The sequence below is a fragment of the Enoplosus armatus genome, chromosome 17, assembly GCF_043641665.1.
Source record: "Enoplosus armatus isolate fEnoArm2 chromosome 17, fEnoArm2.hap1, whole genome shotgun sequence".
Taxonomy (NCBI): Eukaryota; Metazoa; Chordata; class Actinopteri; order Centrarchiformes; family Enoplosidae; genus Enoplosus; species Enoplosus armatus.
Window position 1 is genome coordinate 21,949,149 of NC_092196.1, and position 22,972 is coordinate 21,972,120.

Here is a 22,972-nt window from a genome sequence, read left to right on the forward strand (position 1 = left end):
GTCTTTACTAGCTGAGACGTTTGCTAAGTTTTAATGGTGCAACCTGATTTAGTGAATCACACGGGAGTCTAGTTAGTTGTTACTGTTCAGACTGAAGGATGAATCCAGATCAGAGTCCTGGTCTGGAGCCTAGTTTATAGTCTAAGTTTATAGTTAAACTGTTCTGATATCTTACGACTTTATTGATCCACACAGAGAATCACAGTGATGAAGTACAACAGTAAAGACGAGCCACAGATTCTATCGTCTCAGTGTAACCTGTATTTTCAGTCCTCTGTCTTGTCTGTCAGGTAACACTTGCTGTCAAGCTGAACACACACACTTTCAGATAAACTTTGAAGTAATAGGATAGAGAATGTGGTTTCCATGGAAACACAGGGATGATGGTATGTGTGTGTGTTAATAGGATCAGTGTGAGCTCCATTTGTCATTCTGAAAACACTTGTCTGTTCCTTCTTTGTTTTGACACATTTTTATTTCCACACATAAATAAAACAAATAAATAAACTGAGAGCAAATTACAGTTGAGTAAATCAGGCTAAATTTAGATTAGTTCTCTTTACCACTGATTTAAGATCTATTTTTTTATTTAACAGAATGTACACATTTTGAGAAAATGAGACAAAAACAAAGAAAGAACTAAAATGTAAGTAAATAATACGATGTTTGTTGAACTAAAACATTTTCTTTTCAGATGTTTCTGTCTGCAGTAATAAACAGTTAATAACAAATTATAATGCAGCTGTGAACAGAATTAAGTGTTTATTTGTTTATTTGTTAACAACTATAACTCCTCCTGTGCATAAGTCTGCTGTATAAACAGACAGTGAATGATAATATAGTAAAACAGCTGTAATAATATGAAATATGTCTTTATAGGAGAAGTTATAACAAATACTGAACACCAATAAACACTTATACATTCTAGTGTTAGTTATTATGTTTATATACTGTTTATTAATGATCAATAGGGCCAATAATTGCAACAAAACTAATCCTCACATCCTAAAAAGCACAGAAGAAGAGGTGAACAAAGAGTCACTAAATGACAAACACAAATGTTTCATTTATTCAGCTGAAAATCATCAAATATGTTTCCATGTTACATTTATTACAACAGGAGAGATGGAACATAAACAATCTAAATATAAAGTTGAATCTAAAACATGTTCAACATTTGAATGAACATATACATGGATTTTACTGTATTCTGCGTTCTTTATCAGTTGCATATTGGTACAGTACGTTTACTGCATTACATTGAGGAATTTAACATTTAGAAAATGTATACGTGTTGTGTCTTTATAAAGCGTTCGTGTTGTTATTATTATTATTATTCATGCAGTAACAGGTTTTTACAGCTGAGTTTGTGTGTGTGTGTGTGTTTGACGTCTGAAAATGAGTTACGCGTTTGTGTTTAGAGATTTGGGAAATGGATGAATGTGATCTGATCCAAATCAAACAATAAAGTTATAGTCAAATAAAAGTTCTCCTCATAACCGCTCCCTTATTGATTTCATTGCTCGTCAATATTTGTAATCAGTTCTGATCAGAACAATGAAATACAACATGTGACGAACATCAAGACTCATTGTCATGTGTGTAAGTGTGTCACTGTGTGTGTGTGTGTTATTCAGTCACGTGACTCTCCTCAGCCAGCCTCTGCTCTTCATCATCATCATCAGAGGGGGGGAAGGTACGCTTAAAGAAACCCAGCTACACACACACACACACACACACACACAGACATTCATTAACGTTGACAACAGTCACATGACCATATTCACGCCTTTGTTGTCCAGGCAGAAAGTCAGTGACCAGACTCCCTTCACAAATTGGCCATTTTAATATTTCCTTTCCAGCAGCAGGATCACACTGATTCAAATTCTGATTTTCTTAAAGATATTCTTCACAGTCAGATCAACTGTGATCAAGGCTGCAGGTTTGAGTTCAGAAAACATATATATATGTATATGTTATATATATACAAATAAATATATACAAATATACACAGTATATATACGGAGAGAGAGTTGTGAAGTGTGAGGAGTTACTTCAGACAAAAGTTTCATTCATGTTTCTCGCAGATTGTTGGTGACAGTTTGGATCATCATGAAACTGTTGAATCTTCAGAACCAAAGATGAACAACTTAATTAGATAAAAAGCTACAAGAAGCCCGTGGACATAAAAACTGAAGGAGAGAAGTCAATTATGACTCCCAGGGTGCATTTCACTAACAAACAGCCAATCCCAGAGCTTCACATTAAGCTGAAGCTAAAGCTGATGCCACAGAGAAAACTGATTTACAACCTGCAGCTGAAATTAATTAACTTGAAAATTCTGGTTGAATTGTGGATGAATTCAGTAACCATGACAACATGTTTTGTTTATAACTGAAACGACTGCTCTGACTGGCTTCTTCTTCATGACAACAGTATCCAAAGGCTCATTGGGTATTGTAGAGAGACAGAAAAAACCTGATTAGTCAGAAACAAATTGTCAATAATTGAAACTGGAGGTCAGAACATAAACCTGTCTGATGGTTCAAAAGTAAGAAAAGTGCTTGTTTCTGCCAGTGACAGGTCAGATTGTTCTGCACGGGTCCCCACAGAGATAGAGCTTTTTGTTTCTGGTGCACAGCAGCAGAAAAGCTCCATATAATGAAAGTATATATTTGTATTAAATCAATGTCAAAAATCTGCTTTGACCCCATCTGCATATGGGGTGCAGAACCACAGGTTGACACTCTGAGGAAATGGTACCAATTATTTGATTATTATTATTGATTATTATTGACTGGTAATTACGTCGCGGTAAACTCCTGTTTATTATATAAATTAACATATGAACATGTAATAAATGGTTTATATTACTGTATGTGTAACTGCACATGTGTTCATGTGTGTAATCATACATCATTATAAAGCACATAATTACAGCTATTTTATACTGTGTTATTAAACATTTTATGAAAAATATTAAAACATATATAATATAATGTTTCATAGAATTTTAGTTGTTAATAAATACATTAATAAACACTAAATAAATGCATTTATGTCTCCTTAAAACTACATTATTGTGTATTATTGAGCATTTATTAAGGGTTTATAAACTACATAAAAGTTTCTGATAAGAATAATTAACTGATCAATACATGTGTTGATTGACTGATTGTTACCTTCCAGAAAATGAAACAGAGAATGCCCAGGAGGAGGAGTCCAGAAATGATTGACAGGACGATGTAGCCAAAAGGAATGTCATTCTCTCCATCAGGAGGACGCCACAATACACTGAGTTGAGTCTACACACACACACACACACACACACACACACACACACAGTCTTCAACACCTGAACTCACCACAGAGCGTGTGTGTATGTACCAGTGTGTGTGTGTGTGTGTGTGTGTGTGTGTGTGTGTGTGTGTGTGTGTGTACGTACCTGTGTGTGTCCACTTGGCAGCAGCAGCGGTTGCACCTTCGAAGATGCGTTGATGACATCATAGGAGGCGGCGGACACGAGTTCATAGTTCAGGTAAGGAGTCTGAAGAAAGAAGCAGTATGACATCATCACCTCATCCTGTGTGTGTGTGTGTTTGTGCGTGTACCTGTGTCAGTGTGTATGTGTGTGTGAGTGTGTGAGTGTGTATGTGTGCGTGAGTGTGAGTGTGTGCGTGTACCTGTGTGAGTGTGTGTGTGTGTGTGTGTGTGTGTGTGTGAGTGTGTGCGTGTACCTGTGTGAGTGTGTATGTGTGTGTGAGTGTGTGCGTGTGTGCATGTACCTGTGTGAGTGTGTATGTGTGTGTGCGTGTACATGTGTGAGTGTGTATGTGCGTGTGAGTGTGTGCGTGCACCTGTGTGAGTGTGTATGTGTGTGTGAGTGTGTGCGTGTACCTGTGTGAGTGTGTATGTGTGTGTGAGTGTGAGCATGTACCTGTATGAATGTGTGTGAGTGTGTGCATATGTGCACCTACCTGTGTGAGTGTGTGTGTCCACAGTCGGGCTGAGATTCGTACAACAGCGCTGAAGCCCCGCCCCAACGCCGTGACATCACACACAAACCTGACACACCCCGTCTCACTGCTGCTGCAGTTCTACACTCACACATAAATCAAATATTAAGATGATTATTATTCACTTATAATAATAAATGTAATACATCATATATATCTTTAAACATAATATATTAATTATAAATTATCATAACATATTATATATATAATTATTGTTAACATGACTTTATGTTGGTCATATTTAATATTTAATATATAATATAATAGTAATAATGCAGGTCTGTATATTTACCACATGAACTGTTTGACTGTGTGAGTTTGTCTCCTCCTGCTGGATCAACTGAGAAACTACAGAAACACTGGAGGAGTTACCAGCCAGCTGCAGAGAGACAGACAAGTGGGAGAGAGAGAGACAGGTCAGAGAGAGAGCGAGCGAGAGAGAGAGAGAGAGAGAGAGAGATACAGGTTTTGTACCTTGAACGGGTCTATCTGCGATGCATTCAGGGTTTGGCAGCTTAGTGATTCTTCGGAGGCGTTGGAAAAGACATAGAGCAGGAAGTGATGTCGCCAGGTGGAGGGGAAGTCCACCATCAGCCGGACGTTGACCGCACTGGGACCCCGGTTCCTCAACTACACAACAATATCATCAATATCACTAATATCACTAATATCACTAATATCATCAATATAATCAAAATCACTAATATCATAAATATTATCATATAATATTACTCCATGTTACTTCTTTGGGTTCAGCCTGACCAGGCTGGCCAGATACAGACCCACCTATGAGCAGGCCTGGTACCAGGAGGTATCCCTAATCCCTAATATCATTACTACTTACAGAACCTGCCTCACCTCGTAAACATGCTCCACCAGTGGACCCACTTCCTCTAAACTCCCAGGATGCATTGCAGGCTGCCAGTCAGGGAGAGGCAGGACAACTTCTGGAGGGGAGGAGCCTCTAGAAACAGAGTGAGACAACATCATCATGTTCCGTCTGTAGATTGACTCTGATCTCAGGTCAGATTGTTTTATTACCCTCGGATCTCCAGTGTTGCCTCGGCTTTCACCTGAACCTTCACTGTGACCTCGTTACTGTTGGGATTCACTGAGTTCTTACTGACAGACAGACAGACAGACAGACAGACAGACAGGTCAAACAACATCTCTTTTAACAATAAAATCACATGTGATTTAAACTAACAAGAGACAGACAGGCAGAGAGACAGAGTGTACCTCCTAATTGTGAGGTTGAAGGTGATGTGACTCTCCACCTCCTCCAGGCGACCGACACTGAACAGAAGACCTGTCTGCAGCTACAGACAGACAGACAGACAGACAGACAATCACTAACATAATGAATGGAAGCTCCAGATACACTACAGGAAGAGAAGCACAGAAACGAGAGGACTGTAGACCACTTCCTGTTCAGGTGCTGCAAACAGCCGAGAAACAAACTATGCAACAGGAACATAATTTCCTTATGTGTAGTCCAGCGATTACATCAAAAAACAACTGTCCGAGCAGACGCAACATTTACACTAACTCAACTTTTCAAACTTATGGAAGAAACAAGCATCAAACATCTAAATCATCGACTGCAAAAGAATAAAAGCATGATGTCACATGTTCATGTTGTTTGGTCTAATATATCAGGGAGGTCTCACTCTGCCCCATGAACCAACAATCTCCTCTCAATGTTCACTGTAGAAAAGTCATGAGGAAAGTCAGATAAACCAGGAGCTGAGAGTGAACCAGGACAGAGAGTGAACCAGGACAGATAGACCAGGAGCTGAGAGTGAACCAGGACAGAGAGTGAACCAGGACAGATAGACCAGGAGCTGAGAGTGAACCAGAACAGATAAACCAGGACAGAGAGTCACTAAGAAGACTCTCTATGAAGATGTGTGTATGTGTATGTGTGTGTGTGTTATTGTGTGTGTGTGTGTGTGTTACTGTGTGTCCTTGTCTCATGGGGTTGCCGAGGTCACAGGTCACAATGAGAGTCTGATTCTCCTTCCTCTGTACACATACCAGTCTGTTAACACCCTGCAGACCACAAAGAAAACTGAATACATATTATGAACCTGTGTGTGTGTGTGTGTGTGTGTGTTACTGTGTGTGTTACCTGACTGCTCTGGAAGTGTGTGTGTTCAGGGATTCGGACCACCAGCTCAGTCTCGTACGCCCCCTCCCCCTCGTTCTCTGCCGACACTGACAACAACACCGACTGATCCTCACCTACCAACACACTGTCTGACACACTAACACACACACACAGACACACAGACACACACTGCAGTAGATTCCAGTGGAAACAGTAGAAGCTGAAGTTCGACTCTGTCTGTTCTACTGTTCTCTATTCTAACCTACCTTACGTTATTCTTCCACTCTAATTGAACGACTCAACTCTACTCGAGTGTCATTTATGGAATTCTACTGTGTTCTTTTGTTATCTATTTTCTTCTATTCTACTTGATTCTTTCTACTCAACTATATTCTGTTGACAACGATGACTGTGGATGTTTCTAATCAAAAATTCCATGTTGATGTTTGTTTGTTGCTGCTAATATTTTTTGTTTGTTGTTAATAATGATCTAAGTTTTTGTTAATAAGGTTACTTGACGATAAAGTTAATGGATGATGCAGTGTGTTTGTTGAAGACTCACGGCTCAGCGCTCAGCTTCAGGTCAGGAACACAGATGTTGTCGTCTCCACAGTCCAGAATGATCCTGGTCTACACACATACACACACACACACACACACACACATATATATATATATATATACGTAGGTAATTGGAGAACATGTTTACCTGCTCTGTAACCTAGAACACTAGAAACCTTCAACGTGTACCTCTGTACTTGAACTCATCTTTCTGGACCTCCAGTATGGACCTGACATTACAACAGACCATCTGATAACCTTTGTGGGATCTTGCTCTCCTGATGACTTTACTTGTATCTGTCGTTATAATGCTTCCCAAATATGTTGGTGTTAGCATGTTAGCATCTATCAGATTAACATTAACAACATTTTTCACTTAATTTATGTATAATTATTTCGACTTTCGCTTGATCTTCCCCTTTTTTAGCCTATATTTGTTTACATTTAAGCTGGGCTCAGACTACAGGAGCTTTGGGCCGATTTACCCCCGATTCACTAATCCCGAAAACTGACAGAGAAATCTGGTCTGGGATCTTGATTGGTACTGATGTTCGGCCCATATTATCTGGTAATGAGAGGGCTTTACAGATCCAGTATTAAACCTCCCGAACTCTTGGGGCCGCTCCACATTTCAAACATATTTGATATTTAGGAGTTAAAATTTGTCCCGGAGCAGCTGACGGTGTTGCCAAGAAACAGTAAGGCAAACGGTAGGCTAATGTTAGCTAGCATAGCATGTTAGCTAGCATACCACTGTTCACAGATATTAAAACTAAAATCTCACTTCCAGTTCTGGCTGAAGAATAGACAACCTGTGTTGACGGCGTCTCTTCAACCATTTTCTTATCCAGACTCGTTCAGCCTTCTGCTTTTGTTTTTTCTCGCTACAAAGCATCACTGTAGCAATTTGTTGCACCACTTCAGTCTCCATTTTGTTCACATCTGCTTCACAGTGAGATCATGTGATGAGGTGCATTGCTCCCTCTGGCACGATAATTTTAATAATATCCTGTAGTGTGTGATGCAATCTTATTTTCAGATCTTCTACTGTGTTCATGTTTGAGATCAGAGAGAAGAACATCTGTGAAGTTTCTCTTTATGTGCGTGATGTAGGTTAGGATTTTAAGACTCCTGTAGTCTGAGCCCAACTTTAGTCAAATTAAATTAAAAGTAGCTGAATCAGCTGTTTGCAGCTACTCTTTGCAGTGTGCACATTGATTACTTTGATACTGAAGAAAACTGAAGTGCAGGTAAACACACTGAAGGTCCTCACAAGTTTAGAAGTACAAATGTGTGTTTGTGTGTGTGTGTGTTTCAGACTCACCTGTGCAGCAGCGTGTATCTGTCCGTGCAGCAAAGCATGCTGGGTAGGGTTGAGGAGGCTGATATTGACAGTGATGAAGATCGGACTCAACTTATCCTGAACATCCTCTTCAGACTGAGCACACACACACACACACACACACACACACTCACTCAAGTGCGACTCTGTTTGTTAATTTTTCGTCATGTGTTTTTTTGTCACTCACCCTCAGGTAGGCGGTCTGATTGATGCAGGCCATGCCCGTCTCCCTCTGAACCATCAGCTCCATCGTCTCCTGCGGCTGATTGGTCAACAGCAGTAGAGTCCGTCTTGCAATTGGCTGCTTCATCCTATCCAGCTGTAGCTCCACCCCCAATGCTGCCTCAGCCAATCAGCAGGCAAAAAGAACAAGCTGAGTATAAGTCAGATTGAATGTAAATGACTACAAATGTGTGAGGTGCTGTTTACCTGTCTCCTGTGGAATTCTGTGGCCGGACACATAGACACACATCTGGACAACAAAACTGTGGAGACAGAAAGGTTTGTACTTAAAATTTCATTTCATGAAAACTTTTTTCATTTCAGGCTTTAAAAGCTGTCACTGTATTGACATGCGACACTATGCAGACGACAGTAAACTCAGTGTCACTGCTCATCCAGAAGACTTTAACTTGAACCTTTTCAATGACTCCAGGAGTCCTCTAATGCAGTGGTTCCCAACTTGGGGGTCCCAACCCCCGTCAGGGGTCACCAAAGCTCCATGGGGGGTCATGAAGCTGTCTTGATTTCATGGGTGTAAAAATTTTTATATCTATAAACACCGCCATACCCCAGACCCCAAGACTCTCTATTTGTAAAGTGTCATGAGATGACTTTTGCTATATAAATCGCTATATAAATAAAATTGAATGTTATTGAAGTACCCCAAATGATCTATCAATGACCCTGGAACCCCACAATGGACATCTGGAATCTCTTTGAGTACCTTATGCCAGGCTCAGATTACAGGAGTTTTAAAATCCTAAACGATTTTGAAATTAGGTTGCATCACACACATAAAGAGAAACTTCACAGATGTTCTCTCTGATGTCAAACATGAACACACTACAAGATCTGAAGATAAGGTCGCATCACACACTACAGGATATTATTAAGATTATCGTGCCAGAGGGAGCAATGCACCTCCTCACGTGATCTCACGTATCTCATGGGGAAGCAGATGTAAACAAAATGGAGACTGACGAGGCGCAACAACTTGCTGAAGTGATGCTTTGCAGTGAGAAAAAACAAAAGCAGAAGGCTACACAAGTGTAGATGAGAAAATGGTTGGAGGGACACCGCCAACACGGGTCGTCTGCTCTTCAGCCAGAAATGGAGGTGAGATTTTAACTGTCAGATTTTAAAACGTTAATGTCTGGCAACAGTAGTATAAGTAAATGTAAGTACTCTCTAATCGTTCTTGACCACCCCAAAACTTCCAAAGAGCCACCGAGCTCAGAAGAACTCAGAACAGTGAGAATCTCTTGAAGCAACACGCAAGACCTTTGTAGATCAAACTCTTTAAAATGCTAGTTTGGTAAGTCAAGTCGTTTGTTAATGTTGGTTCAATCTTTCTTTTCATTAAAATCTGGTTCATTAATAAGTTTGTGGTTAGTTATTCAGTCAGTTAAGTAGCTAGTTAGTTAGTTACCAGGACACACGTGTGTTTTCTCGATGGCACAGTTTGACATCTGGATTCAGGAAGTCTGGCAGCAGATAGAGAGAAACTTGGGACCGGATCACTGCTCTGGATCTGAACATACAAACACAAAAATGTATTTTTTGTCACAATTATTATTAAGTGATGTTACAGCTGAGAGCAATGACGACGCTGAAGTTAACTTCTGATTGTCAGTTTCCGCTTTGGAGATGAAGAGGAAAGTTAAGGGAAACTTCAATAATGATATTAAGTGAGATATTAAACTTATAGTTGTGAAAAGGTGTCAGACATTGTAGTAAAAGCCTTAACACTGTGTAACCTTGTGAAAACTCCCTCATGAATTTAATTTATTTTATTAATGTTGTTAGATTAAAATGATAGTTAATTTTTAGTATTTTGTAAATTAGAATAGAACAGATTGGTTGTTTTAGGACTGTATTCGAGGTAAGGTCATTTCTCCTTCACTAGGTTTGTGCTAACAGAGTTACAGCAGAATTATATTGATGATCATTTGGCAAAAACAGATTAATACATGCAAATGTGTGCTTTGTGTTGCACTGCAAGACTTAAAATGTAATTGTTATTTACAAGCAATAAATAGGACATGCTTCATTTATGGTTGAAAGAAGGAACTGCTTTTGTTATTGCCATTTGTGCGACTGCCACCTGTTTGACTGCCACCTGTTTGTGTTTGAGATGCAAACCATTGATTGTTAGATCCCATCACTGCTTTATGATGGGCAAGAACTTTGCGATTTCTTCATGGCTCTAAAAACTACTCAAATGAACCAAAAATCAGTCATTGGTTGAACTAGTCACAACAGATAGATATTTGCGATCAGTGACGAGGAGTCACAAACAATCCTTTGTGTTAATGAGTGACCAGTCAAAACCACTGAACTAAACGATCACCTGTAGACAAAAGCTCTGTCTGCAGCCCACGCTCCAACCAGCAGGTCTACAAAAACACACAGACAGGAGATGACACTGATTATTGATCTCTTATTATTGATCTGCATCAATGCATAACTACTGAATGTACCTGGGTATCCATTCTTGTCGATGTCAGCCCCGCCCCTTAGAGTAAAACCGAATGTTGCCGTGCTGCTAAGCAAAGGGCTGTCAATCACCTGGGAGGGCGTGGCTGACAGACCGTTACTGTTGCCCAGGTAGATAAATACCTGGCCCTGCCCACGGTCACCTGACCAGGGAGCCCCAACGGCAACATCTGGAGAGAGACAGTCACAGTTGGTGAGTTTTGTTTTTTTCTTTGGTTACCCAATAAGTTAGCTATTGTCATTAGCTACATTTGCTAATGCCTCATTACTGACGGTGGTGGAGCTGTTAAGGCACACACATTTTGGATTCAATGTCTTGCTCAAGGACATTTACACAATAACAACACACATCTATGCCAGTATTTAAACCACCAACTGTGAGAGACACTAGGTGCTTGAAGTTAGCATAAAATCAGCTATCTCGATGGCTTTTCATGTTGGTCCTGCTAACTGTTAGTAGCTAAGATGATAAGCTAAAGTCAGCAGCTTGTCAGCCATTTTGGATTTCTTATCAGTAAACGTCAACTGAACATTTTCTGACATTCAGACTGTTTAACTGGTTACCCTGGTAACCGTCCATGTCCAGGTCACCCAGCACAGCAAGGGCCAAGCCAAACCGCCCGTACAGAGAGAAGCCGATCAGTGATTGGTCAGGTTGGGAGGAGAAGGAGGTGTGTTTTCTCTGCAGGTACAAAACCACCTGGAAAAAAAACAAAACTACCCGTGACGTTAAACTGTAACAGAACTACCAGATAATTTACTGGGGGGTTAAATATGAAATGTTTCAGTAACACATCATTAAATAACCAAATAAATGCATTTCTTTGTATATTATCATACAAAATAAGTGAAAATGATGCCTCCATAAGAAATGTTTATAAAGACTGGTTTAGACTTGTTCATACTCATTAAGACAGGTAAAGACTCGTTCAGACTAGTTGAGAGTCTTTCAAACTAGTTGATACTAGTTTGACTAGTTGACACTTGTTCAGACAAGCAGAGAAAGCTTAGGAGTGGTTCAGATTGGTTCAGACAACTCTCAACCGTTAGAAAGAAGCACACATTGTTATCTGAGTAAAACTACGACTTGTCAGGTGTGACTACACAAACTGTGTTTCTCATTTATGCTGGTATCATCATGGAAAAGGACGCATAATGAAGGAAACTGACACTGACTGATATTTTGGTTGAAAGTGCCTGGAACAAGAAAGAGGAGAAGTGTAAGAACTTTAGTGGACTGATCTTTTCAGACCTGTCCTCTCTCCTGCAGCTGCTCCTTCACTCTGTCCATGAAGAGAGGAGCTCCGATCAACACGTCATCTAAACTACAGACACAAACACAGACTTCACTTTGTACCAAAACCAATGAATAGTTTTGTAATTGTTAGATTTAGTTCTTAACATGGTGAGATCAGTGCTAACCAACTATCTGTCTACCTACTCTCACCCATCTCTGTTGATGTCTGCAACAGCCACACTGTGTCCAAAGTATGATGCCACCTACAGGAGACAGACACACAGTTCACGCACAAACTGTAACCATGTTGTTTTCACATCAGGTAGTTTCTGATGACATCACGCTCTCACCTGAGCTCCCTGGAAGCTGTGGTAAACTCTCAGTAATCCACTGCTCCTGCCATCATAGATCTTCACCTGTTAACACACACAGACAGATAATAGAGTCCAGTAGAAGGGGGTTCAGTAGAGTAAAATAGTCCAGGAGAATATCTCAAGGGTGCCATCAAATAACTCTGTCATCTTAACTTTGGATGCAATGAAGACTTTTGACCAGGCTAATTGTCCCTTTACCTTTTATATCACATCCTGGATTAAGAAAATATATTTTATAATTCACCAACAGCATCTGTAATAACTAGTAGTCATAACTTATAATGTTTTTAACTTAAATGAGACACGTCCTGCTTTTGATCATATCTTATGGTCTTCCTCAGCAGATGGAGTTTTTTATTTTTTTCCATTTTATCTGAGCACTTCAAGGACTTTTAGTCATGTATTTCGTCCATGTTGTTGTCCATGTTGGCTTAGTTATGAAATTTCAGTTTAAGTATATTTTAAGTTAGGTTTAAGTATTTAAATTTTAATTTAATTTAATTTAATTTAATTTGACTGGATTTCTGAATTTAAATGGAATTAGACAACTTTTCAACCCCTAACTTTCCAAATGGTATTATTGTTGCTGTCGCAAAGACAACCGGATCGTTCCTGTTCTCCTCAGAGCCGAGCAGCTACCAACAACACAGGACACTCTGCATTTGTTTCCAAATGTCCGTGAAGAAACAATCAGCACCACTTTGGAAATAAGAGATAAGAAAGAAGCATGTTCACTGAAGAGGTAAAGTAAAAGTGTCATTATGTTATATTGATAGCCTGGTTGCTGTCCAAAGCCAGAAACAACTGCAAGAATCCCAATCTGAACTAGAGACCCTGATCTCAGAGCCATGATGAAGGCAGAGAGAATTTTGTATTTTGATCAGGTGATTGAGTAGCCAGAGACGCTACATATCAGACGCAGTGAGTTTTGTTAAGTATAAACATATGTTGTCAGCATACAGGCTAATTCTAGGCTCCATGGAGGTAGTCTGTAATCTTGTAATGTTACTGTTTTATCTCATAGCGGTCACAAGTGTTTGACGAAAAGAACAAAAAGGAGGGGGTATTGGACAGATTGTTTTCCCAAAAACTTAAATAACCGTCTTAGTCTGAACTACACACCATTCCAACCCTTTCAATAGGAGAGAAAGATGGAACAAACCTCCCAAAATTCATCTTCCTAATCATTATAACTTGAGTCTCGAGTCTGCAGTTTACACAGCAGTTCAACACAACATCATTACAGAGTTGGAAAAACACAAATTAAATTAAACACATTGCAACAATAAAAGCCTCTTGAAGGGATAGAAGCACACAATTTCCTCCTCTAATTTCTCTTTAACCACCTGCAACTAATCAGACGAGGACAAATAACATACTTCACACGGCCGGAGAAGTCACATCTATCTCTAAAAAATCATTCAATGACACCCCCCCCCTTCCTTTAATCCAGCAAATCGCTGTGGTAGCTCTCCAGTGTCTGATATTCTAACGTTGAGTCCACTTTATTAGTCTACTACCGCCGGGTCAGTGCTTATTTTACATTAATTTGATGGCAAACTCCGCCCAGCTGGGGACACCAGCGTACGGCGGGATAGTAATCAAGCGGACCCAGTCTCACGCTGTGAGTCGCAGACAGTTTGTGAGTGTAACACTACTAGGAGAGTTTTGTGACAGAAAAATAAAATAATTAAGCATCGCCAACAATTGATGAATTGATCTGTGTGTCATTGAAATGCTGACACGTTCATTTACAATCAAACTCTTGACAGTGTGTGACTTTAAAAAATATATATATTTCATATTTTTATATATGTTGAGACTGAAGTTGCTGATGGAACATTATCTGTTGATAGTGCCATAAATGATGTGCCATAGATCTATAGTTCTGCTCCTCACAGTCCAGTACTTATAGCTGATATCCCTGATTGAATACCACAGCATGAGATGTTCAGTAGGGTTCTGGGTTAAACATGCAGAGAGTAAGCTGGCTTTTTCTCATGTATATTTACCCCCAGACCCACTCTTTATTGTGTCTCCCCCACTTTTCAAACCAATGTCACATCTTTGCTTCAATTAAAACTAAGCTGGTTCTTCAAAGCTCAAATATCAACACCACACCTACAGCTTTGTGGTAGGCTTATAAAATGAAAAGAAGAAAACCCAGTTGAGTCTTACTGTTCCTGCTGTGTTTCTGTCATTTGGAACACCGACCAGATAATCTGAAAACAGTCATTAATAATTGATCATTGAATGGTTAATTGATTGATATTCTTGATGTGATTGCTGTGATGTCATTGATTTGATTCTATATGTCATCAGTGTCTCATTACACAAATAAATATTATATATATTATATTATAATAACCTGGTGTAGAGTCTCCAGTCAGCAGACCACTGGCAACTGAGTAACCTGACAAACAGACACACACACAGAACTTCAGTCATTTTCTGTCAGATTTTAGAGAATAGAACCCTATTCTCTTTTTGTCTAAGTTATCACCGACATCATTCATTAGTGGTGTGTTTAAAATGTTCTTCAAAGATAAACCAACAACTTCAGTTTATTCCTTTAGGATAACACTGTAATCTGCTCATGGTAGCCAGTTAGCAGAATGGATTAGGGCGAGTTCATTGTTTGAACTGACAAGTGTCAAAAAATCAGCTGTGGTTTGGTTCAACACAGCTGGACCTTTCAAAATAAAACTCCTCCTCAGCTCTACTCACCACGGTAAAGGTCATAACCTCCCCTCTCATCTGATTGGCTGATGCCAGCTACATAATGGATAGGACTGTTGCTCTGCCCACTGTTTATAATGTCATTCACATCCACTGTGATGACCTGACCTGAAATCAACATGGAAAACCTCATCAACAAAAAAACAAAAAACCCATTTAGCCACAACGGGAAATAATATCCACTGATCACCGTCTATGTGTGGGCAAGGCCAGGGCCACTTCCCAACAGACTAACTGGAGTTGTACGTGGAAGTAAACAAGCTTGCTGGAAACTCACAATAAATCTTCATGTTTTCATTCAGTGGCATGCCAACAGAGGGCCGACCAAGGCCAGCTGAAGAAAGTCTGCCTATACAGGGCCGATGGTGAGATGGTGTTAGCTTGGTGCTAGCTTGGTGCTCTCACGTTTCCAGGGTTACAGCTTCATGTGTTTCAGACTTGTATTAAGTTATGTTTTTCTTCTGATGAGTTTGATGATATAAATCAGAAGCTGACAGTAACTCTGCTGCAGCTCTTTCACATCAGACTGAGGAGGACTGAAGCTCTGAGTCGACGTTAATATCAGACTAATTCATCAAGTGAAACTGCTGCATGTCTGTTGTTAATCCCATGTAATGCCCATTAGCGACCAGCAGGTGTCACCACTCACCCTGGAAATAAAAGCTTCCTGGAGCTCCTAGCACTAGCCGTCCATCCTGCAACACACACACACACACACACACACACACACACACACAGGAAGTTTCTTCTTGTTAATATCGTTCACATCAAAATATAAGTCATAATATCAACTAAGAAACTCTGATCTGACTTGGAGTGTCTGAAAACCAAACAAATATGGCTTCCTCACATCAGACAAATTATTGATGTAATTAAACCCAAATATATTGACATACTGTTAATACAGAGTGTTTTAACCCTCAGGTGGCTGACTCTGTAATCATACAAACATCTTTAATTTTACTTTAGTCTGATGACGTGAACACATCCTAAACATCTCTACCATCCAGGTTAAACATCAGCCTCAGTTAGCTTCAACAGAAGTGACCCCGCCCACCACCTCACCTTTGTGATGTCAGCGCTGAAGCCAACCTCACAGTAGCGCTGGTCGTTTACTAGGCAACAAGAGAGAGGGAGAAACTCAACAGTGAGCAGTAAATTGAGATTCCAGATACTTGCGGATCATCATTATGTCACTGACAGCTGCAGTATATGGAGAATTGCATTGTGGGATTGTTAGCAGAATACATATTGGGCTTTTCTCCATTATGTAATTTTTGCGTGCACTATATAGGACTATATATTATTGTATGGATACATTAACACACTATGTAGTAAATATGGAGTGATTACGGACACACTTCTGGTGTGTCTTTAAGGTAGTTGTACCTACAGTGGCTACATGTGTAGCATCAGAGGTTAGATCGTAGGTCACGTGTTCCTCCTCAAAATGTAACTACTACTACTACTAAGAGCTGTGATTGGCTGCTTGTGTTTGTGATTTCTGAGAGTGAAGACGACATGAAGGAAGTTAAAGACTAAAGTTTATTAATAGACACATTAATGTCAGCCTTTGAAAAGCCCGACCGACTGACTGAACTTCAGCTGTGACTCTTACTGTTCTTTATGCGTTTGTAGTCATCCTCCATCATCATTCTTTTGCAGGGGGAGAAGGAGGTGGAGCTTCCTGTCTTCTGGTCCAATAGGAGGCAGTTCCCCACAGGTGTTTTCCCTGACTCCGCCCCTCGCCTCTGAACATTCCAATGAAAGAGCGGAGCACAGGCCTGACAGGTAAACACATTAAGGTTGTTAACTCTAATTAGAGACCGCTGATTTTAGACTGGTTTTAATGTTGCATTGTGGGATCCTTTTATTTAGGGCTGTCGCTGTCATTCTCCTTCTATTCTTCTATTCGATGTGTTAACAGAAACTGTGTTTACAGTTGTTTTTTAAAGCTTTTTCACTGAACACAGCAGCTTGCTGCTGAGAGCAAAGAGACTGAACCAGACAAAAAATGTGCTCCAAGTTAGATAATAAAACAATGGGTGAAAAGACGTTAAAATAAACTGTGTAGATCTGCAGAGGAACAGTAGGAGACTTTTAATTCTTTGATTGAATGTTAACGTTCAATATATTTTTAATGCGGTTGTGATTTTGGGTTGGCTTTTTAATCATACTAGAAAATGCATTTCCTAATAAATCACAAAGCATTGCTGAAAATGCAGAAATCTGAATTGAATTTGCCTGAAAAATCTGAAAGCTCAAATGTATTGCACTACAGTGTACGAAAACCTAGATGCTCAAATGTAAAACTAGTAGAATTGGGAGTTGGAAATGGTGAAAAGTTGAATAGACACATAAACATAAATTGTTTCTGTAGCTGAAAGTATGCATAAGTATTAGACAACCGGAAAACAAGCAGAAGAGGAATAAATTGCAAAGCATGGCTGAAAGTGCAGAAATGTGAAATGAATTGCCAGAATTGGAAGCTGAACTGCTTTACCTAAGAGCTGAAATACAATGCTAAAAAAGCTAGAAGCTAAACTTTAATATTGCCAATGGTTTTAACTTCTATAGTAATAAATTGTTGAAAAAACACAATATATTAAAAAATATAAACTGTAGAAAAAAAGTTGAAAAGAAGCATAAATGTCCTTAAAGAGCAACTTCTAACATTTGAATGGTTTCTGTTGCTTCAAAGATCTCGGAACTGTTTCCTCTCTGAACATTCACCCCAGTGAACCTCCTTTTCCAACGTAAACTGCCCTGATTACGATTTTTGATCAACATAAGAGGAAACATTTTTAATGAGTTCCTTTACGTTAGAGCAGGGGTCTCAAACTCAAATTACCTGGGGGCCGCTGGAGGCAGAGTCTGGGTGAGGCTGGCCGCATCAGGTATTCCACAAAAAAAGCTTTGCTAAAAAAAATCCAAACTTCTCAAACTACATTACTAACAGTTATTTAACTTCAATGTGTTCTTCTGAACATGAACGTTCCTTCTTAACATGGCGTCTCTTGCCTACTCCTTGCTGCCAGAAACCTGGCAGCGCTTCCTCTCACATAGCTGAGCCGAACAGAACAGCCCGGTAGCAGTCGCCTTTCTTTTTGCGCTCGATATTCATGTCTTTCATGATGATATGAACATCATGACATTTGTAGATGGTAGAAAGTACCGGGTTAGTGAGCGCAAAAAAAGGCGAATTCTACCGGGCTGTTCATTATCCGCCGTGCTGTTGTTGTTGTAAACGTCGTCATAGAAACAAGTGAAAGCATGAAGCCGGGACAGTGGGACACCATTATCCCATGGAAGCGTTATTTACTGGCTTTTATTTTCTATAATAACTCCATGGATGCAGCAGGAGCATAGCGGCGTTGTCTGAATCAAATATGTGGTGTGGCACAGCAGCAGGTACGCCTGGTTCTGTTTTATTAATGTCACACACTGTGGAATCACATGCACGAGCCTCATTTGCTGTCACACAGTGCGCCAAACATGGATGTAAAGGTCTTTTAACGTCCGTTTGTACGTCTGCTCTACTCATTAGACCTCAGTGAGAATTACGCACAGGTTCTCCAACAGCTGATCAGTACGCACAGCTGCTGTGGATATTTGGGGCGACTTTACCCAAAATTCATCACATGTTTCTGCAAACCGTCACCACTGTAAAGTGTCAGTCATCATTATTAAACATCAGAAGAACGATAAGTGATGTATTGACAGAGCTCGTGTTGAAATGGACTTTACAAAGTGCTTCACAATAATTAAACTAAGTGATCATTAACGGGGAGATGATGCTCAAATTAAAAGAATGATGCTTTATTAAGGTTTAATAATGCATCTTTGAATTTTACAGAAAGCTGTGTAGCAAAAATAACAACACAATCTACCGTGAGGTGCGCACATTCTCTGCGCACATTGGACGAACAAAAATCGCGGGCCGCACTAACATTAAACTTTTATATCAAGGTGGGGGCCACAAAATATTGTCCTGCGGGCCGCAATTGGCCCGCGGGCCGCGAGATTGAGACCCATGCGTTAGAGGAAACAACTCATAACTCTGACACAGTCTTCTGACTTTATATTCCCTGTTTTAATTCAGTCACCTGATTGGCTGCTCACCAACCAGTGAGGTATGTGTGTGTGAGTGTGCGTTCTCACCAGTAAGTGTGTGTTGCTGACTGATCGAACTGAAGCTCCAAACCATTGATGACTCTTAAAGGTGTGAAAGAACAGATCAGAGCTGTTGTAGTCCTCATCACCTGTGACAGGTACAACACTCGTCAGACAGGAAGTTCACATCAGTCCGTCATCATCAGAGACAGGTACTGAGACCTAGACTGAAGAACTAGAGAGATCACCTTCCAGGTCAAAGTTGATGATGTCACAGGTTCCACCTCCAGGTGACCAGGGGCAGAGGAACACGCCCCCTCCCTCCGTCACTCCTGATTGGCTAGTGTTGGCTTTGGGAGCTCCAATGACAACAAAGGACCTGCAGAAGACACAGAACATTCACATCAAAGTGTCTCTAATGCCGGTTGACCCCTTTAATCTCCTCAAGGACCTCAGAACTTGTTCAAGTATCCCTGGAATTTGGTTCTGGGCAGCTGTGGGTCAGCAGATAGAGGTTGTCGGTATGATCCCCACCTACTCGAACTACTGCTCCCGATGGGTGGGCTGCACCCTGTGTGGTAGCTCACTGCCATCGGTAAGTGTGTGCCTAAAGCGTTTTAGTCAAAATATAGCCATTTACCGTTTCTTCAAGGACCCCAGAACTATAACCCTGGAACTTCCTCATTAAAGAAACCAGAACTTCAAGGACCACATTAATGAGCAGTATGTTAAAGAGAAGCAGCTAAAGAATTCAGATATGGTGTTTTTTTTTTAGAGCTTAGCAGGATAAGAAGGTACCTAAGGTTTTATTAAGTTAGATAACTTACTTACTGTTGATGGTGTTAGTTTAGAGTTTATTAAAGGGTTCTTACTTGTTGAAGGTGTGAGTTAAGGGTTTATTAAAAAAGTTTTTACTTGTTGTTGAAGGTGTTAATTAAGAGTTTATTAAAGGGTTAATTAACGGGTTCTTACTTGTTGAAGGTGTGAGTTAAGGATGTATCAAAGGGTTAATTAAGGGGTTCTTACCTGTTGTTGAAGGTGTGAATTAAGGGTTTATTAAAGGATTCTTACTTGTTGAAGGTGTCAGTTAAGAGTTTATTAAAGGGTTGTTGTTGTTGAAGGTGTGAGTTAAGGATGTATCAAAGGGTTAATTAAGGGGTTCTTACCTGTTGTTGAAGGTGTGAATTAAGGGTTTATTAAAGGGTTAATTAAAGGATTCTTACTTGTTGAAGGTGTCAGTTAAGAGTTTATTAAAGGGTTCTTACTTGTTGTTGAAGGTGTTAGTTAAGAGTTTATCAATGGGTTATTTACCCGGTTCTTACTTGTTGAAGGTGTGAGTTAAGGATGTATCAAAGGGTTAATTAAAGGGTTCTTACTTGTTGTTGAAGGTGTGAGTTAAGAATTCATCCAAGGGTTAATTAAAGGGTTCTTACTTGTTGTTGAAGGTGTCAGTTAAGAGTTTAGTAAAGGGTTCTTGTTGTTGAAGGTGTGAGTTAAGAGTTTATCCAAGGGTTAATTAAAGGGTTCTTACTTGTTGTTGAAGGTGTGAAAGTCGACAGAGAATCCAAACAAACTTCCTGTCTTTCCACTGAACATCACAGCTTCATCCAACAGGTTCAGACACACACTCACACACACACACACACACAGCAGCTCACACACACACCGGAACACACACATCACACCTGTCTGTCTGACACACATCACACCTGTCGGTCCACCTGTCTCACTATTGGACTGTGTAGAGACTGAAGCAGTTATGAGTCTTCCTCAGTTATATCAACCCCTGTGTGTGTGTGTGTGTGTGTGTGTGTGTGTGTGTGTGCTGTGACACATGATTGACAGTCGGCTATGTCAGTTTAACCACATTGTACTGCTGTTTCCTGTTGATAGAAGCTAAAAATAAAAGCCTGTTCATCTGTTTCTCTGGAGTTTTATTTTGTACTTTTGTTCTTGTGTTTGTGAGTTCAGGGACACCTCTCCTCACTGTTAATTTCATACTGACAGCTGGAAAGCTTTTGTTGTTTCTTTAAAACTGCTGGACTCTGCTGTGTTACGTCCCTGATGTGGGAAACTGAAGACAGTAACACGACAAACAGGAACAAAAAATTATGGAAACAAAATAGTGAATGATCAACAGAATATGTGTATCTGACTATTTACAATATTTACATAGACAAAAATAATTTATCAAAAATAATTTATGTCAATGATGTATCCAATCCCTGTAATCTGACATCTAATATTTTATCTGCAGATGACATCGGTGTAGTTTACTGTCGCCGAAACCAGAAACATTTATCTAAATATCTTAAAACATAATTATTTTGGAATTCTATGTTTATTTATATTATATTGAACATATCTGGTCTGCCACTGAGCCCCTTCCTGTTAATGCTTTTTACGTAGTTCTTTTGTCCGCCCCATGCAGGCTCAGTTTTGCACGGTTACATGCTGTCAGCAGTGGCCCGCTCGACTCTCCAAACACAGGGCTCAAGTAGGTTTCAGGGAACAGGTCTCTGTCATCGGATTCAGTGGTTCTTTGGCTGTACTCCATGATGAGGCTCATCTCTTTCTCAGAGAGCCTCTGCCTTCAGAGCTCCACGATCCTCTGAGCCACCCGGACAGGCTGGACACCCAGCAAAGAGCCCACAGCCCAGGCATCGGTCAGTGCCAGACCCACTGCATCCACCAGCTGCTTCACGCACAGAATCTTTGTTTGGCATAATGCCACCATCAGCCCGGGCGTGACGTCCAGCCTCGCCCCGTGAATCAGCGGCTCCTTCAACAACCAGTGCAGAGAGTTAGATTTTTACAGTTAAAAAGCTCTCAGGATTTAAAAACACCCTGATAAACGGAGGTAACCTACTTAACTTTAAAAATTTGGAATAAGTTAAAAACAGAGCAGCATCCAGCCCCAGGTTATTTGCATGCCTGAGGATACAACTAGACACTTCTCTCCACACTAAATCTGACAGACCTATTAGGAACTTTTGGATAAACTGTAACCTAATGGTGGCCGTTCTGCTGGCCAGATGGATGAGGCCCTGTCCCCCCCTCCTCTCTGGATAAAAACAGCACACCTTGTGGTACCCAGTGTAAATGATCCCAGAAGAAGTTTACCATTTTTGCTTGGATCTGGGCTAAAAAGCCTGAGGGGGGTTCCACACATGCCAGAGTAGAGAGGCTACCAGGTTATTAAGCACAAGTACTCCACCTCTGTAAGACACCTGAGGGAGCAGCCATTTCCATTTAACTAATTTTCCATCTATTTTTTCTTTGACATTCTCCCAGTTCTTCTGGACCATAGTTTCATTTCCCAAAAAGACGCCGAGGTACTTTAGTCCATCGTTTTTCCAGATTAGGTTCTGGGGAAGAACTGGGAGACCGCCATGCCACTCACCAACAGAAAGGGCTTCACTTTTTTTACAGTTCACCCTCGCTGCTGATACAACCGTAAAATTGTTTGTAATGTTAGCTAAAACATCAACACCACTCTGGTCTTTAATGAAAACAATGACATCATCTGCATAAACGGATAAAACAATGTTCTCATTAAGACAGTGCACAGCCCTGCTGGATGCCTCTACGCACTCTGAAAGGAGCACACAAACTACCATTAAACTTCAGCACACTCTCAATGTCACTGTACAACACCCTGATCTTGGCAATGAGACCAACACTGAACCCAAACTTTTCCATGGTTTTCCAGAGGAAGCAGTGCTCAACACAGTCAAAAGCCTTTTCCTGGTCTAGAGAAAT

The 22,972-nt window shown here is 40.3% G+C and overlaps 1 protein-coding gene across 1 annotated transcript; it reads right to left on the bottom strand.

The window, feature by feature from the left end:
- Window positions 1–1,078: 1,078 nt before the first annotated feature.
- On the bottom strand, window positions 1,079–20,936 carry itga2b (integrin, alpha 2b). Its single transcript, XM_070922875.1, has 31 exons — window positions 20,742–20,936; window positions 19,459–19,589; window positions 19,259–19,359; window positions 16,716–16,881; window positions 16,163–16,212; window positions 15,747–15,792; window positions 15,086–15,205; window positions 14,727–14,771; window positions 14,537–14,580; window positions 12,335–12,400; window positions 12,195–12,247; window positions 12,000–12,072; window positions 11,312–11,447; window positions 10,732–10,917; window positions 10,602–10,647; window positions 9,681–9,782; window positions 8,459–8,514; window positions 8,217–8,368; window positions 8,012–8,125; window positions 6,689–6,756; window positions 6,148–6,283; window positions 5,976–6,068; window positions 5,256–5,335; window positions 5,058–5,138; window positions 4,875–4,980; window positions 4,491–4,646; window positions 4,309–4,395; window positions 3,978–4,097; window positions 3,446–3,547; window positions 3,183–3,305; window positions 1,079–1,716 (listed from the first exon to the last, which is right to left on the bottom strand). The coding sequence occupies exons 1-31, from the start codon at window positions 20,912–20,914 to the stop codon at window positions 1,630–1,632; spliced, it is 3,099 nt and encodes a 1,032-aa protein (XP_070778976.1). The 5' UTR covers window positions 20,915–20,936; the 3' UTR covers window positions 1,079–1,629.
- Between the last annotated feature and the right edge of the window lie 2,036 nt (window positions 20,937–22,972).

What these genes read in the sequence shown, in the direction of transcription:
- itga2b (XM_070922875.1), bottom strand. Translation starts at nt 20,914, where the DNA reads ATGTGTGTCAGACAGACAGGTGTGATGTGTGTGTTCCGGTGTGTGTGT. An exon ending in AGCTGCAGGAGAGAGGACAG is followed by an intron (nt 11,448 to 11,999) that starts GTCTGAAAAGAT and finishes TTTTTTTTCCAG; the next exon opens with GTGGTTTTGTACCTGCAGAG. An exon ending in GGACACACACACTCACACAG is followed by an intron (nt 3,548 to 3,977) that starts GTAGGTGCACAT and finishes TTCTTTCTTCAG; the next exon opens with ACTCCTTACCTGAACTATGA.